The following is an 18,411-nucleotide window of genomic DNA, read 5'->3' as shown; positions in this document are numbered from 1 at the left end:
AACCCTTTAAGTTTGGCTGAACTCATTGCCCAGCCTCCCTCATAGTCATACCATGGACAAGGACATGTTCAACTAGTGGCACGAATTTCATCTGAGAATCCTTGTCTCCTTGCACCTCTTCCTCCACGCCTTACTGCTCTTGCTCATCCTCTTCTTCCTCCTCCTCCTCCTCCTCTCTGGTATCCTCAACCTTTTCAATCACGTCTCTCCGTTGTTCCAAAACTGAATGAACTGACTCTGACTCTTTTATCTCTCTATTGATGGTTCTGATTGGAGTGTGATCAATTTTGACTCTTAGTGTTTCCACGTAGGTAACTGTGTGCTAATTGAGCTCAAGCAATGCTGACTCGAGTGAACAATATTGAATGCTATTGCTTTCTAAATGACAACATGGTGTAGGCAATGAGAAATGAAGGGATTTGTGTGCAGAGTTTTGCAGTGACAGTTCAACAAATCTGATTCATGTGTCAAACAAGGGGAATAGTGTTTATAGTTTATGGAAATGGGTGTGCTTTTTGATAAATGGCGTTATGGTTTTGAAATTTTAGTTCAAAAGCCTGGTTATAGAGTTTAAGCAATCGAGAAAAACTGTAATATATGTATCTATACTGCCACCTTCAGGCTACAATGATAAAGCACACAGACAATTTAAAATAATCTCCACAAACATTTAACTACCACAAATGTTAAAGTAAAACAATAGTGGTATACATGCAGAGTTCCTACATCATGTAACTATTGAATTTACTTTTCCAGTTTGTGATTTCAGGATAATGTTTAAGGATTTTTAAAGATTGAGAGCTTTTTTTTAGTCAATTAATATTTATTCATTTGGCAGACACTAAATTAGCAATTGAATTAGGAGCTGATCATAATAAATAATAATAATAATTTCTATAACCTGATCATTTTCAGGTCTGGAAAGCAGAATTAGTTATTACAGTATGTTTCTAATAACACATCAGTGGGGCTGTAAAAGCCTGTAAAATTGATAGACCAACTCAAAGCAGCAGCCATTTATGATTTATAATCATTTTATTTCATAATAATAAAAACCAAACTTGAGCATGTTTGTGTAAATAAATGAGGTGAACTGGTTTGTTTCAGTACTTCTGTATGTTTTCCTATTGACCATGTGCTGAACAATGTAGTTTCTGTATGTAGCACAAGTATAGAGCAGATAAGCACAAAAATCTACTGAATGATCTACCCAGTCCTCCAAAATCACCTTTTTTCCACTGCTAAGCCTCCAAAGTAAACTGATCTACATCAATAAATTTGTTTGTTTTTGTGGAGAATAGAATGTTTATCACAACAAAGCAAATTAACCACTGCACCACACAGGACAGACTTTTGATTAAAAGGTGATTGGCAGGTGAGAGCTTATTGACTGAATTGCTCATGACTTAGGCCTGTGCAAATATGAGACAGTATAAGACTAATGAAAACCTCCCACACTTAGAAATGTATAGATAACTACAAAAAAAAAAAAAAGCATCCTAAATTTTATGCCTTATAAAATGTATAAATTGGTTGCTCTAAATAGAACAAGAACATATTGCACATCAGTCCAAACTTTAGATAATGTACTTTTAAGACAGCAATGTACTGATATTTCTCAGACATTAAATCTCTAAGTATTAAACTTCTGTAGTAAATTCATTACATACAATTAAAGGTGCTACAGAGGATGTTTTTTTTTATACATTTTTGCAATATTATTTGAAACTGTCTTTACTAACTGATAAAAAGACTATTTATTAGGTGCACTGAAAGGAATAATATTAATATACATCATCTGTGCACGAGGTAGGGCCTTAAAAACATCAGCCAATCGTTTGTGTGATCATCAAGTAAACAATTGGCCCTCTGGCTTGTCAGTCATTGCCATTACGTTCCTTGTGAGAGACGAGCGCGGCTGCGCGCTCCAGTAACTTTCCACACTCCACAGGCACCACAAGCAATGTTTTTGTCAGGAGACAGGAGTAACAACAGCAGATTATGAGTTACCTGCGGTGAGTCCGACATAATGAATCCACTAACACGATACAGCGAATGCCGGTGGTACCCTCAAAATGAGCTGTGAAGGAGGGGGGGTTCTAACGCATGCGCTCATTTCAAAAACTCAGTAACAGTCTTTGGTTTCTCAGTCGATGAAAAAATCCTCTGTAGCACATTTAATGTATTGAGTTTAAAGTCCTCCTGCAGTCAAACATTTTATCCCTTAAAACTCATATTTGACCACCAAAATTAAATGTTTGTTTTTTTCCCCCGTGGGAAGAATTTTTTTTTCCAAGCCTTAAAATAGCTTGAATGTAACTCTACACCCTTGCCTAATTTAATATACACAGATCAATGAATATGCAAATTATCCCCGCCTCCACACACACACATCTCAGAGATGAACTCGCTCAACTTACTGAGGTAAACGCTGTACAATAGTATCGCTCATTGCATAATGAATTGGATTGGTCTTCTTTCTTACATCTATTTGCATACTGATTTGTGATTGGTTTTGTCTGCATTGCATACATTTAAACATTTATAGAAGCCTTTCACAGTAACAATATATTGATTCTTGTTTGCAGATGACACAAAACCAAAGCCTTAAACATAAAATTACCTTAAACTTTAATCCTATTTTGTTGCAGCCTTGTGAGCTTCTTGGATTTCCTTTAGGAAATGCAAATCTAGTTTTTGCTGAAATTATTATTATATTATTATTATAAAATATATTTCCCTTTAGAAATATAAAGTTATGTTCCCTTCTTTTGTGGTCCTCCCTAAAACCACCATTAGCATATACTGCATTTCAGCCAAAACATATTTCATGGCATGACCGAAATACTAATAATAGGCTTTTGGCTTGAACAGAGTGCCCACATGTGCTCAGTTGTATCCAGTTCGTAATTTATCACCCTGTGTCGGTATGAGGAAAGTAAAGAAGCACACAGAGGAATCGAGGTGAATGACTGAGGTATTTGAACTCCCTTTGATTTTAAGCTACAGGTGGGTCTTGTGAAGCTTCAGTCCCATCTTCTGATAAGAGTGCTTGAGTGTCATTAGGATCCAATGGATGGAAACACCTAAGGATTCTGGAGTGAGACACAGAGTCAGAATGAATCAGCATTGTTAACTACACACCCTAATGTATAACAAATACAAGCAGCAGATGCAAAATGGGAAAGAGGAAATGTAAGCCTTAGTTGGCATTTAAAAATGAGGAACTATAGCCTTTGTTCATGGAAATACAGAACTACGTTAGTTAATAGTTAAGAATAACATATTTCTAAGGACTACTATGGTCCATCAAGGTTTTTTTTTCTGACCACAGGTCATATCATATGGAACAAAACTGTGGATAATTTAAATCATGCCTATAAATAAAAGACTTCACATTGCATTGATGAGTCATATTACAAAAAAAGTAGGAATGAACAGTATAGCGGTACCAATTTTTAATTTATTGGTATCGGCTGATATTGGATATTTAATTGTTCATGCTAATTTCCCATATTCCCATATGTTTAAATCATCTTTCACCTTTAAAGAAATACATTTTATTCCTTTTCATGAAGCCTCTCTAAAATGCATTTTTTTTATAATAATAATAATATATATTAAAAACTTGCTTTTCTCATGCCAAAAGCGCTATATAGGCAGCGCTCATTTTAAAGTGGTGGTTTAAATGCACGGTTTAGACATTTCAGCATTCTAAAGATCAGTAACTGATTATGTTTCAGTGCCGCTCTTACCCCAGTAGACTTATGGGAATGAGACAGAGTCCAGCAGCCAAGAGGAAGACAAAGCCAGGACACCATGCCACAGTATCCGCATAGATTCTGCTAAAAACCGCAGAGGACACGTTACTGCTCAGGTTTTCCATAAAAGCCACACAGGCAAAGAGCGCTCCTGAGAAAACATGAAGGGGAAACAAGGAAAAGTCTGATATGATTGTCTTTTCAAAGGAAGAATGCATACAGGGTAAAAGTGCAAACAAAACTACTTTTAATTTACGTCTAACATAAGGACTCTTAAATTTAACACCACTTTGAATAAATGCCTTTACGCCGCATAGTCACGGTCTCTTGAGCAGAGAAGAGCTCTTATGACCAACATCTAGCTGAATAAGGAGTTTTGCTATGGAACAGTGATTTTCAGAGAACAACTCACCCTGCTCGGACTTTGAGACGACCTTTGACATCATCGAACGCAGAACGGGGAACGGCATGATGGCAAACATAGCAGGAATCCTTACTGTAAGAAAACAGATCAATACTCGCATTAACTAAACAAACAAGGCCTCCAAAATTACAGACTTTCCACCTATTTTAGATGGCTTTAAATTTACTGGTCACATTGACTTTTACATCATATTGGACTAATGTGTATTGCTAATTCACAACCCCCAAAAAAAAGGGGGGGGGGGGGGGGGGGTTAGTTTCCTAACTTATAGAAAGATCAGTGATAATATTTAATGAAATTCATTAACACTTCAGTACAGTTACCAGTGTAATTGTGTTCAGACAGTTATCACAGAAGTTAATTGAGCAAACTTTAGCTTATATTACTGTACATATAATAAGTACATAAAAATGTGATAAGATATGTGAGGTTGCTGTAGCCCAAGAACAGCTGCTGTTTGCTCTTAATTAATTTTATAAAACCTTACCACAATATCACACATGCATACATACACTTTTGTGAGATTGTGATTGGACACACATATGAAACAATTTATTTGACTGTGGCATCTTATAAAAAAATGTAATCCAGTGATTGATTCATTGTTGAAGGTTTAGTCATTCTCTCTTTTCCTTCAATGGCTCTGAATGTTGTTTTATTGTTAACCTTTAAACAAAAATTAAAAAAAAAAAAAAAGGGATGTACTAATATTAAAATTCTGGCCAGTACAATAAATTATCATGTTTTGGCTGATAAATACAATAGATATTAAAATTAATTGTCTAAATTATTAAAAGGTATTGATAAAAATTAAAATATTTAATTATTATATAACTGACTAAAAACGAAAGTCAATTGTTTTAAAGGCTATTAGGCCAATAAGGCATTCTTGTTAACGTGTCCACCTCCCCTGCCAGAGACGCCTGGTTCGATTCCAGCTTGGAGCGGGTGAATATATATATATATCGTAGCATTACATTTACTTCAGGCAAGTCATGTTCAAGTCATGCAAGTCAAGTATCATTTACTTTGCTTGTTAGTAATGTCTTAAATATTTAATATATTTAAATAAACTTGTCATGAAAACAAGTTATGACAGTAACTGTAAATGATGATATTTCAAAAATGATTTGGAGTAAAAAAAATTGAAAAATTCTATTAGAATTAGATATAGAAGTTAATGCAATTAACTGCCTTATGTGCAATTTACATGTTTTTTTATTTGAGTGTTGATTATTATATCTAAAAAAAAAATTGCAACTGAATTTAATAGTTTGTGCTCTGTTGTTAATTGTAACTTTTAATATTATAATAAAGTGCAAGAAAGGGCTCCCTATATAGTTTACAGCATAAGCTAAGATTTTTTTATCCCTAAGAAAATGTTAATTCTAATTGAATTTATTTAAAAAGAGAGAAAGTAGTAAATATATATATGTGCGCAGGGCCGGATTAACATAAGGGCTAGGTGGGGCTGAAGCCCCAGGGCCCGCGGGTAGAGGGGGCCCCTGATTGGCTGTAGGAAATGAGATTGACAAGTCATAGGTGGTTGATTTGTGTCAATAAAATAACAAGAAAAAATGATTGGAAAATGTGCCTGACTGATAAATCATCGTCCAATCAAAATCACTTTACAATTCGTGCCATGACATCGGGAAACGCCTCTTTGCGTTATGCTATCGCATGTAGACTAGAAAATTGGCCTTTATTGCTTTTTCAGCCTCGCTGGTGTTCAAATGATTAAAAAAGTGGTGCGCAAAAAAAGGAAAAATAAGCTTGAAAGGGAGAAAAAGGGATGCAAATCTTACAGCAAAAATACCAAAACTAACTTCTTCGGTTCACATAAAACATCCGAGCCAGTGGAAGACCCCGCGCGCAGCGGCAGCTCACAATTATCTTCACCCACCGACACCGTCGCCGATCTGTGTGCTTTACACGCTGAAGAAGGTGAGATAGCAGCTGCAGCAAGTTATTATTCTTATAACGAGTTAAGCCCTATTCGGATAGTAATTGTTTCTCATGAAAACGTAAGGTGTTTTCAACATTTACAGTTTACGAGTCGATTGATTTTATTGCCGTTTGAATTCACAATGTCAGTGTTTTTCTCTCATCATCATCACCCGTGTAAAAATCCCGAATTAACTTTCCTACTGTTTTTTGACGAACACCAATGTCGAGTGACTTGTCTCCACTATCTGCCTTTGAAGCACATTCTATCAGTTGCAGTTCTGGTGCCGCATCCGTACAACTCGACCTCGACACATTCACATCACATGTTAACACAGCGGTAGAGTTACTCACGGGACACTGCACTTATTCGCAATCACAAAAGTTCTTTATTTGCATGTGCTTTAAAGCCCTGCCAGTTAAACATGTCATTCGTGTGCTGTTCTGAGATGCGCTTTTTCTGACCCCATACACCCGAAGCGTGCACACACACTTAAGCCTGTCAAACAGCACCTGACTACTGGACTTCATGTTTCACGTCTGATTGCGCTATAATACTGTCAAATACACAAAAGGTTTACATAAACAAAGTTGGTTATGTCTGAAGAGAGTTGAGAAAATGGGACGCGTGCACGTCTTAAAGTGACAGCATCCTAATAGTTAGCATGCGGACCCTTGTCCTTAAAGGGATAGTTCACCCCAAAAATTAAAATCCTGTCATCATACTCACTTTCAAGTTGTTTTCAACCTGAATGAGTTTCTTTCTTCTGTTGAACACAAAATAAACTATTTTGAAGAATGTGGGTAACCAAACAGTTGCTGGTCCCCATTCATTTCCATAGTAGGAAAAAAATATATATAAAATGTGGAAATCACTGGGGACCATCAACTGTTTGGTTACCCACGTTCTTCAAAATAGTTTATTTTGTGTTAATAAGAGGAAAGAATTATTGTTTCAGCAATATATGCAATACAATTTCAAAATATGTTAAATATTTTATATGTTAAATATATTTTAAAATATGTAAAATAGCATGGAATATTTAGTGTGCTTGTGCTTATATAAAATGATTTGATAAAATGAAATTTGTAAAAATATAAAAATAATAACAATAAAAAAAAAAATTCTTGTGGTACAAGACACTGTGGCTTGGCAATCATATGAAAGGGGGCCCTTGGTGTTGCTATAGCCTCAGGGCCCAATGTGTTCTTAATCCGGGCCTGTATGTGCGTGTGTGATATCCCAAAAAGATCTGTGTAAATGTGCACGCTCACCAAGGAACATCATAAGCGTAGTCTTTGCGAAAGCCGTCATCAACGTACTTATAACGATTGACAGCATCCCGATGAAGACGATGGCTATGTTAGGCAGACAGAGGGAGAACAAATACAGACCAACAAAACTAGTGATGAAAATGGAGGTGCTGACTGCAGAGCCATAGCCAATGAGGATCTCACTCCAGCACAGCGGCTTATTGAGTTCGTAAAGTGTGATAATGGACAGACCCCCAGTATTGACAAAAGATAAGGAGGAAAATATGACAATCAACAGCAAAAGAACCCATTTTTTTCCTCTACTTCCTCCTGCAAACAAGTTGTAGATACTACATGCTAGTTTCTTCAGGGCTCGGCAACAAGCCACAGTCTCTGACCTGTCAATCACCCTGGTCTCTTCCAGAATGAAGATAGCGTATAGCAAGTTAACCAACTGAAATAAGGCTGACGTAAAGAAAGGCCAGTTAAAACCGGACGCATGCAGGAAGTACCCTGTGGAGATTGACGCCACACCCGCCAACAAGCCAATCATCATGTCCACCACGGCCATGCGAAGGGTTTTCTGCTTGTCGTCTTCGCATAAATCGGCCACGTAGGAGAAGCAACCACCTAGCATGGTGCCGATACCACCAAAGAGAGCACTTACAAAAGAGGCGGCAATAAGGAGATAGAGGTTAAGCTCGAAGAAGGAGACTGCCAGGAATGAAAGCGTGTAGATCAGAGACCCAATGAGGGGCATAATGATGGTGATCTTTCGCCCGCGCTGATCACTGTAGGCCACCAGGAGGAGGGTCATTATGAGACTGGGGATCATGGAAGACAAATCACTGTACATGGAGAACAGAGAAGCTGCTTTCTGCACCTCCTGAAAAAAAGCAAAATAAATAAAACAGAAGTGCATACAAAACTCTGTTGCTGCATTTATGTAGCCTATCTTATGACGTCTAATGCAATTCTGGTTCCAAATAAGAATAGCTATGAAAAAACAAAAAGAAAGAAAGAGGAAATGAAACACACATGTGTGCTTATGTATCACTGACCAAAACTATACTACAACAGACTGTTCTCTAAAACAACAACAGGTGTAACTCGCACTATATTTAAGGGATATACTAAAACAAACCCTGACAGGGTGATCAAGATCTTTTTATTTGGCAATATTGGACACAAAATATTGATTTGAGATATTATTTTTTCTTCTTATAGGTATTTACTTCTGTCTTTCTACACGATGAGACATAACACCAGCACATTAAAAATGGGTTTCCCGGACGTTTTCCAGTCTGTTAAACAGTGTTGCCATGGACAACAGTCATGATTTAGAAACATTAGACTGAGTTCAGCAATGAACCAATCAGAATGAAGTATTCCATGGCAGAGAGCACAATTAAATGCACAGGTTTAAAAAAGATAATTAAAATGATTATTATTTTTTTTAATCTAATTATATTTTTGGTCCCCAGCCACATTTAAAAACGTATGAACGTCATAGGATACCAGTGGATAACAACAAAAAGAATTGAATAATACCAAATCAAAAGGCATTTATTTAAAAGAAAGACGGCATACTTTTCAAGATAAACATTTCATAAAAATACATTTGCTATAGTTTTTTTTTTTTTTTTGCCAGATCCTCCTAAAAAACATTACTCTAACAAAACAAGTGTTGGGTGTAATGCATTACTAAGAAATTAATTACTATAATTTAACTACTTTTTCCTAGAAAATGTATAGTAAGGGATTACTCTTAATTTTTTTGTAATTTAATTACAGTAACTTTTGATGTAATTGCACTAAATACTAGTAAATTTAACATGAATTTAACATCTAATGTTAAAATGTATGTTTTTAATGTAACCTTCTTCCTTTAAATACTTCAATTTTATGTGATTTATTTGAATATTGTTCAACTGGTTGAGGTTTATATGGGATTTAGAAAACAATTACTAATAAGTAATGTAATACTTTTAGAGAGAGTAATTAGTACATCTATTTACACTGTTGAAGATGTAATTAATAGCTATAATAAATTACTTTTTATTTTATCTTTGAAAAAAATGCCTAAACGGTTAAGTGGATATGACAACACTTATTCGGATAAAGCGACGAACTTGTGGTTACTCAGTTAGACACCTGTGTGAACCTGAGGAGAACTGATACATTCGTGATGCGTCCACTAAAAATATCTTGATACCAGGTGGTTAAAAGCAACTGCTCAAGAATGTTAGTTATAAGAAAAGCTCTAGCAACTCTGAAATGTTGCTATATAATGCAAATAACATTTATAAGCGTGGCTTGAGTATGCAAATATGTATGTGTTTGTGTCAGTATTTCATGTGACATCTAGGCTTCTTACCTCTTGCTGGTTTGTGTGGTTGCTGCTGTTTGCGGTGCATCGGGAACTGTCGTCGGACTGTGGGTAAGATGAGTTTGTGATCTCCTGCCACAATCTGCGATAAACGTACTGCTGCACGAGAGGATAAACCATAAAACTGGCAAACGCGTAAATCGCGACGATCGGCTCGATAAAGTACAGTCTCTTCATAGTGTCGAGGATGTGTGCTGCAAAGACACGAGGAACACAGACAATTATCAGTCCACATGATCAGACTAATTTGTAGCCCAACATAATTGGTTAAACTGGTTAACCATCAACCTCCTAAAGACTTACATCATGACAGGACAAATAAAACTCAACTGCTGAACACCTTGGACAGCCACCAGTCTACAGTTTACTTACGAACAAAGCAAACAGATTTAGGACGTATATCTTCATTAAAATAAAAATGCAACAGAAGTTCCTCTCTTCTGCTGAGACTCTTTTGCAAGCGTTGTGGCAGTTATAAAATACCCTCTGTTTTGTTTATGAAACATGCCTGATCGAAACACATTATGATACGCCGGTTTCCTGCCCCGTGAGATTCTGATTGGTCAGTTGAACTTAAAGACTCCATGTCATTGGTTGGTGAAGCTGCCAATCACTCCCAATGGGCGGGTTGAGTCGTGAAAATGCGAGGAGTGTTATAATAATTTTGATAATTTCGGACCCTTTAATTGTGCATTTTTGTTTTGCACCTTTTGTTATATTATAATTTAAAATGCACTAACAAATGCTGCTGGTGGAACTAAAATTGCTTTTAATATAATATTTTATGAATGGTTTTGTAAGGTAATGAATTCACTTATTTATTTATTTATTTTACTTTTTTATTTTGCAGGATCTTGATGTTTTCAGGTTAACATATTTGTTGTGTAAGGCCTATCACAGAACCTTAGCCGTTCGTATTCTTGCTCATGCACAAGCAGATATTGGTTGTGTTCAGATAGTTGTTAAAACAAAATATGAAATTATTATTTACATTATTTTTTATTATCATATTTTTTCTGGTAGAGAACCACTGCATTATAGACATTTGTTTTCCCTTTATGTAAGTGTATTGGTAATATTGAGTAGACGAACGTAATGGGAGGGGTCTAAATGACTGAACTGAATAAAACTGGACGTGGAAAAAAAATCCATACTGGTTGCTTTAATTATTTGGCCTGAAGAGGGCGCCTCAAGGCCCATAATGGCTGTTCTTTTGTGTATAGACAAAAATGAAAGTCACTACCTCTGTTTTATTTATGCAACGTAAAAATATACGATAAATGTACCGTTGTTGTATTTTTGTTCAACAATTGTATATAAAATATGGATTTTAAGCCATGGCTTTATCCATAGCCATACATTACACAGCGCAATATACACAATTTATTTATATTTTGAGATTTGCATGTTGCTTCTCTTTGTTTTATTTCTGATTTTATACAGTTTCTATTAGCACTATGTTATGTTTGGCTATGAATGAAATCATGGCTTTACAACCCATACTTTGTATACAGTTGTTGAAATTATCTTAATTTCACATTAATTAAATGTGCACATATAAATCATTTATACTAAATACTCCAATATTCCATAAAAAAAAAAGAAAAAAAAAAGAATTGTTTTGATTTCATACAGGACTTGAGCTGTGTTCCAAATCAGAGGCTGCAGCCTTCAAAGGATGCAGCCTCTTCAATGTCCTACATCACATGACACAAATGTGACCAATCAGCGGTCAGCCTGAGGCCCCGGAAACGGTCTGGGGCGTTACCACAGTACTGCAGTTGTCGTTTCTAGGTTCCGGTTGTATTTCTGTGCTTGAACTACCTGCCCGCTAATCATTTTGTTTCTAGCCATATACGATCGCAACCAACCGGGGAAGACAGACACAACTCTGACAGGTACACAAACCTCCTCTTTATCAAGCGTCCTTATAAATGCATAATACATACTGACATATTACAACTGTACCTTTAACGTAGAAACGAACACGTTACGGCGCTGCGAACAGTAAAATGTCAGTTTATATTGTTCAGAAACGCGATGAAGAGCTAGCCGGCTAACGTTAGCCGGCAGGGCTGGTCGTGATAAAGCCTTTTAGCGCTGTCAGTCTGTCTTAACTGTTGATTTTGGCAGATCCAGGGCCGGCGGCTACTGATTTTTTAAATTCTAGTTATCATACGGATGATTATTAATATCTTGTGCACTAACCTTCAGCCTCACACTGAGACTGTGGGCCAAGGTTAGACAGTCTGTATATGTGCAGGAATTGTAAACATGTTCATAGATTTGGGTTGCAAATGTGTATATATGTGGCGTGGTATTGTGATGACCACCTGTCATCCTCTGTTTCTGCATGGTTTGTTTCACTTGAGTCGGACATTTTAGCTTCGGCTTTGATGGGATTTGGGTTCATGTTGCATCCCTTGCTGTCGTGTTGCTGAAATGACAGCATAACTAACATGTTTATGTTAGCATCGTGTTGTCTTTCTTCCCTATAATGCGCTGAAATCTTTATAGTAGCCTTAGTGTATTTTAGCAAGACGAATATCAAAAGCATTATTTTCTTCCTCTTATATCAATTGTTTATGACAGGATGCAATAATAAAACATTTTGAATTGTGTGTTTTCGTGGTTGCATGATGCGACATTTGATGCACCCGCAGGCTGTTTGAGGGTTCGAATATGTTTACCACAACCCCTGTGGTATTTTCTTCACATGGTATGTTTTCAAAGTAAATGTTATTTTTTCTTATTCAGGACTGAAACCGGTTGTGTCGAGCCATGGCATTCAGTAAAGGTTATCGTATTTATCATAAACTGGATCCACCTCCATACAGTGTGATCGTGGAGACCAGAAATCGAGAGGAATGTCTGATGTTTGAGTCTGGAGCTGTTGCTGTACTGTGTAAGACTGTCCACACACCCTTTATAATACTTACTTTTTATTTATTTTGAATCTAAAGATGTCAGACCAGTCATTTTTTTTGTTTCTAAATATATTATAAATATTAAAGAATTAAAACTTTTTGATTTCCATTGATTCCCAGAATTTAGATGCAAGAGAAAAGAAGACTAAAACATTGTCTTTTTGCATATAAAATAGTTTTTGCTGTCTATAAATCATCTGTAAATATGACATGTGGTTTTTAAGTAAATGTTTTGATGTCATCCATAGCGGCGGCAGAGAAAGAGACCATCAAAACGGCATACACCAAGATGCTGGATGCTTATGGGATTCTGGGAGTTCTTCGTCTTAACCTTGGTACAGTGCCTCAGCCTTTTTTTTTATTTGACTTTCTCATTGTGTTTGTCATCACAACAAATACAAATCCACCCTGTCGCCAGATTAAGAGAAAAACCCAGATGTTTTAGAAGATAATTAGAGTGTAAATCTAACCAAAACACAAAAACACAGCAAAACCGAGATTTATGGAAGGTAAATGCACAACATATTATCAAGCAGTTTTTATACAATTATAGTCAATAATTACAGTGTATCTCTTAAAGTTCTCAGAAATATGTATTGACTGAGATTTTCTTAAACGGATAGTTCACTCGAAAATGAAAATTCTGTCATAATTTACTCGCCCTTAAGTTGTTCCAAACCTGTATAAATTTCTTTGTTCTGCTGGACACAAAGGAAGATATTTGGAAGAATGCATGTAACCAAGCAGATCCCACCCCTCATTGACTACCATAATAGGAAAAAAACATACTATGAAAGTAAATGGGGGCAATATCTGCTTGGTTACAATCATTCTTCCAAATATCTTCCTTTGTGTACAGCAGAACAAAGAAATTTATACAGGTTTGAAACAAATTGAGGATGAATAAATGATGACAAAATTTTCATTTTTCGGTGAATTATCCCTTTAATGAATGCAACATAAACATTGAGACTCATACATATGGGTTTTTCAATATGTGATTCTTAAACTTTCACATTCTGAATATGTGTTTGCAATACTTGCATACGCCACACAACTCTGAATCCGCTTCACTCTTCTTCCATAGGAGATTCTATGCTCCACAGCCTGGTGGTCGTAACGGGCTGCAGTTCAGTTGGAAAAGTCCAGGACTCAGAAGTTTTTCGGGTAACGGGAACAGACTTCGTCTCTCTGAAGAATGACCCCTCAGATGAGGACAAGATCGCTGATGTCAGGAAAATCTTAAACTCTGGGAACTTCTACTTTGCCTGGTCCTCCACTGGAGTGAGTCTGGACCTCAGCTTGAATGCACACCGCAGGATCAGAGAAGACATATCGGACAATCGTTTTTTCTGGTGGGTATTTTTCAGATTGTAACCTTGAAGGTCCTTTTGATTTAGTTTTGAAAGATTTTTCTATATATCTACTGTAATACAAATCTCTATTTTTTTCAAAACATTTCTTTTTATTGTTTCATGTGTGCAAAACATTTCCGGTTATTTAGACTGATGAACTCAATCATTAGACGAAAAGTGGTTATTAATGCAAATGTAATTATATAATGGCTTTTCAGGAATCAGTCCCTCCATCTCCATCTCAAGCATTATGGGGTGAACTGTGATGACTGGCTCCTGAGGTTAATGTGTGGCGGTGTGGAGATCCGCACCATCTACGCTGGGCACAAACAGGCCAAAGCTTGTGTGATCTCTCGTCTCAGCTCGGAGAGAGCAGGCACACGCTTCAATGTCAGAGGCACAAATGACGACGGCCAGGTGGCCAACTTTGTGGAGACAGAGCAGGTATGTCAACAATATGAGTCACCTGTGAATGACCTTTGAACCCGTTTTCTTAATCCTCTGGTGGTCTTTGGTCATTTTAGCCCCTCAAAATTGAATTTTAATTTTGAACTAATTTTTTTTTTTTTTTTTTTTTACTTAATTGGAATTGTATAAATCTTGGTGACTTTTGTGGGACTTGCTATATAAACAAACAATTGTAGACATGATTAGAAAAGGCAACATGGTCTTAAAAGTCTCACTTCAGATCTTTGTGGTCAGAAATGACCACCATAGGAAATAAATGAGAAATACAAGAAATACAGAGCAATTTTTGGGGGTACAGTCTACATTTCAGCCACAATTAAGCAGTCTTTCATAATGTGTAAATGGATATCCAAATGCAAAACTTAATAAAATTAAGTAATTATATCTGAAAATATTCCTATAAGCAACTAGGGAATACCATCCATGCGCACGATGGCGTGCGTCTTTCTGTGCGTCATGCGTGTGACATGACATTCACAGACAGTGCGTTCTCTTTTTCTCTTTTGGTGCATTTAAATGGTTTTAAAAAATGGACACTGCGTAAATTGTGTTAATATTTTTAATGCGTTAAACTGGAAAAAAAATATTTGCATGCGTTAACGCGTTAACGATGACAGCACTAATATATACATGTTAGTGCTGTCAATCGATTTAAAAAAATTAATTTTTGATTAATTGATTAATCACAATTAACACTTAAGTTTTTATACATTAAAAAAAAATATATATATATATATATTATACACACCATGGTATTATGCATGATTTTCTTAATTTCTCCAACACATTGCATCAATCTACCTTTGTTTTTCTAATATTTCTATTATTTTGCATAGAAATTAATGGTACATAATTTAGAGGTGAATATTGTATAGAACTATTAAAATTCCATCAAGATACAAAATATTAAAGGGTTAGTACACCCAATAATGATCTTCTTTGGAACAAAAATTAAGATATTTTTGATGAAATCCAAGAAGTTTCAACGACACTACAGAGTATTAACCTTAATGTTATAAAGTGACGAGAATACTTTGTGTGCACAAAAACAAAACGAAAAAAATTGTTGAACAAAGTCATTATTTTTGTTTTTACACACAAAAAGTATTCCTGTCGCTTCATAACATTAAGATTGAACCACTGTAGTCATGTTGACTATTTTAACAATGTCTTTACTACTTTTCTGGACCTAATTTTGTTGGGAGATAAAATATCTATGGGAGATAAAAAAAAAACAACTCAGATTTCATCAAAAATGTCTTAATTTGTGTTCTGAAGATGAATGAAGGTCTTACAGGTTTGGAACGACGTGAGGGTGAGTAAATAATGACAGAAATCTCAATTTTTGGTGAACTAACCCTTTAAAGAATAAATATTATTGAAACAAAATCGATTACATTCATTTCATTAAATAAGACCATATGTGGCATCCCAAAGCTAAGTATCTGCATTTATTCATGTTCCCTACAGGTTATTTTCCTTGACGACAAAGTGTCCTCCTTCATTCAAATCCGAGGGTCAATACCACTGTTCTGGGAGCAGCCAGGAATTCAGGTACAATAATGCTTTGAGTCAATATGACGCATGCTTGCATTCAAATCACACTGAAGAAAAATATTTGCATTGCGTTCTACTGCACTGAGCTTGTTGGAGTTCCAAGCCCCTGCTGAGTCATCATAACAAACTTATTTTCTTATGTTTCCACTTCGTCACACATGACCACCAGTGCTGACCCCCTTTATTCATATTATCAGAAACACTCGTTTCAGGGGATTTTGTTGCAGCTGAATCAAAGTCGAGAGCCAAAAGGACTGCAAGGGAACCAGCAGCTGGTATATAGAAGGTTTAGTTCTGTTTGGTGGATGATCTGTTCTTTACTGCAAAGAGTTTGTGCAATGTCAGTCGGTGAAAGCTGCACCTAAACCGACTGTGATTCATTTTGGAAAGGAGCCAGATTTTGATAAATTTATTGCCTTCTTGCGAAATCGAGTTAAGATGCCAGGAAGCAGGTCTGGAATTGCCGTGTCTTTCCTCTGACATTGCATAGACGTTATCATCGCTGCTTTTAGTGGGAAGCTGGTGAGGTGACCCTTCTTGAGCTGTTTTTTCAAAACTTTGCACAGAACCTGAATGACAGGTGTTCTGTGTCATTTCAGGCCGTAGTGGTATTGGTTAAGGGAGTCCATTATCTTCACTGACTGCAAAGCTAAGAGCAAAATAAAGGAAATAGTATCACCACAGGATACTTTTTCTCTGCTCCCAGAAAGCTCAGGGTAATGTGAGCTCATCTCTGCTGCCATTCCGAATGTATGAAATATTAATGCAGGGACCTGCAGAGGCAACAAACAGAATTGGGTGGGACTCTACACAGACTGAGAGAATCTAAAGCTTAAATGTCCCACACCAGCTCTAAACCAGGGTTCTTCAGCCTATAAGGACCCCTTGTTGGAGATGAAACAAGGAACCATCTCTTACATATCAATGAAAAAAAAAAACATATTAGCATATTTAAATATATATTTATATATTATATAGTTTAAATATAAATATATTACAAATGTAAATACATTGAATTAAAACAGTTACTAATAATTAATTATTTTATTTAATCATTTTATAAACATTTCATTGTTATTAACTAAAAACTTAAACCATTAAATAATTTTCAATAATTAGAATAAAGCTGAAGGAAAATAAAATATAATCTTGAATATAAATAAATAAATAATTATTAGATGAAAAACTTTTCAAAGAAATATTAGAAATGTTAAATTGAACTACTAAAATTACAAGAACTAAACTGAAATAAATGGTAACACTTTAGTTTAGGGTCTAATTCTCACTATTAACTAGTTGCTTATTAGCATGCATATTACTAGGATTTAGGCTGTTTATTAGTACTTATAAAGCACATATTAATGCCTTTATTCTTCATGACCATATTCTACATCCCTTAATCCTACCCAATACCAAAACTTAACAACTACCTTACTAACTATTAATAATACTAAAATAACACAGTTTAATGTGGTAGGGACACGTTTTACTATATTTAAGCTGTGCTTGTTTTAGCTTTAAGTTGATTGGATTTTCAAAAAATATTTTGAAATAAATTGGGTGAAAATACATGATACAAAATGCATAGATGTCAAATGTTGAAAGGACAATATAAAAAGACTATTTTATAGATACCCTAGTTAGACGACATGAACCAATCGAATAGCATGAATAGGAACCAGTTGTATTCAAAGTTGTAACCTGATGTGAGACTGCAGGAAATGAGAAGCCAGTCATAGCCTAGAGATGAGTAAGTCCACTGTATTGCTTACCTATTATGGTTGTAGGTGTGAACGTAATGCATTACACTGAAGGACATGAGAGCAGTTGGTCAAATGTCACGTAGATAGGAAACCATTATTAAAAAGGGGCTTCCTGCAACTAGCCAACATTAGAAGCTGAAACTTCTGCATAGAGCACAAATCATGAGAATCAAGACTGTCTAGCTAGGTTGTAAAATTCATGTTTCCTGGTATGATCGGTATCTCTGATAGATCTTCAGGCTTCAGTGAGCTTATGAAATCTTTACTGTTTACTGTTGGCTCCACTGTCTTATTCTGCACCAAATGTTTTTCATATCTTCAAATGCAGCTCAACTCAGCAGGCGGGCCAGGCCTGTGTTGTCTTTTTCTCGCTGTCTCTCTCATCTTCCTTCCCTCTGCCACCTTAACTTCCTCTTGCATCAAATATGAAATCATTCACAGTTCTTCCTTTTTTGTGTTTTCTTTCTTTTTCCACAAAGGTCGGATCCCACCGTGTGAAACTGTCCCGTGGTTTTGAAGCAAACGCACCAGCTTTTGAGAGGTAATTAAGATTCTGCTGCTTGGTGCAT

At 35.9% G+C, this 18,411-nt stretch overlaps 2 protein-coding genes across 4 annotated transcripts in view; one reads left to right on the top strand and one right to left on the bottom strand.

Moving 5' to 3' along the window:
* Window positions 1-1,066: 1,066 nt before the first annotated feature.
* On the bottom strand, window positions 1,067-10,896 carry si:dkey-5g14.1 (lysosomal proton-coupled steroid conjugate and bile acid symporter SLC46A3). The gene is made up of 6 exons (XM_067397909.1): window positions 10,076-10,896; window positions 9,761-9,966; window positions 7,405-8,269; window positions 4,174-4,257; window positions 3,756-3,912; window positions 1,067-3,095 (listed from the first exon to the last, which is right to left on the bottom strand). Exons 2-6 carry the CDS (start codon window positions 9,947-9,949, stop codon window positions 2,999-3,001), a joined length of 1,392 nt encoding a protein of 463 aa, XP_067254010.1. The 5' UTR covers window positions 9,950-9,966; window positions 10,076-10,896; the 3' UTR covers window positions 1,067-2,998.
* The window catches only part of synj1 (synaptojanin 1), a 31,719-nt gene continuing 23,053 nt past the window's right edge, over window positions 9,746-18,411 (top strand). For 2 of the 3 annotated variants that reach the window (XM_067397908.1, XM_067397906.1), the window contains exons 1-8: window positions 9,787-9,823; window positions 11,408-11,670; window positions 12,530-12,677; window positions 12,948-13,034; window positions 13,787-14,054; window positions 14,273-14,498; window positions 15,993-16,076; window positions 18,322-18,383. In XM_067397908.1, the coding sequence (XP_067254009.1) occupies window positions 12,554-12,677; window positions 12,948-13,034; window positions 13,787-14,054; window positions 14,273-14,498; window positions 15,993-16,076; window positions 18,322-18,383 (851 nt within the window). In that variant the 5' untranslated portion in view covers window positions 9,787-9,823; window positions 11,408-11,670; window positions 12,530-12,553. Of the gene's footprint in view, window positions 9,824-11,407; window positions 11,671-12,529; window positions 12,678-12,947; window positions 13,035-13,786; window positions 14,055-14,272; window positions 14,499-15,992; window positions 16,077-18,321; window positions 18,384-18,411 lie in introns of all 3 variants that reach the window. The other variant, XM_067397907.1, reaches the window with a different exon arrangement.

This window comes from Chanodichthys erythropterus, chromosome 10 (genome assembly GCF_024489055.1).
Source record: "Chanodichthys erythropterus isolate Z2021 chromosome 10, ASM2448905v1, whole genome shotgun sequence".
Taxonomy (NCBI): Eukaryota; Metazoa; Chordata; class Actinopteri; order Cypriniformes; family Xenocyprididae; genus Chanodichthys; species Chanodichthys erythropterus.
The sequence above is the reverse complement of the archived record's forward strand: the minus strand, read 5'-3'. Positions and strand labels throughout refer to the sequence as shown.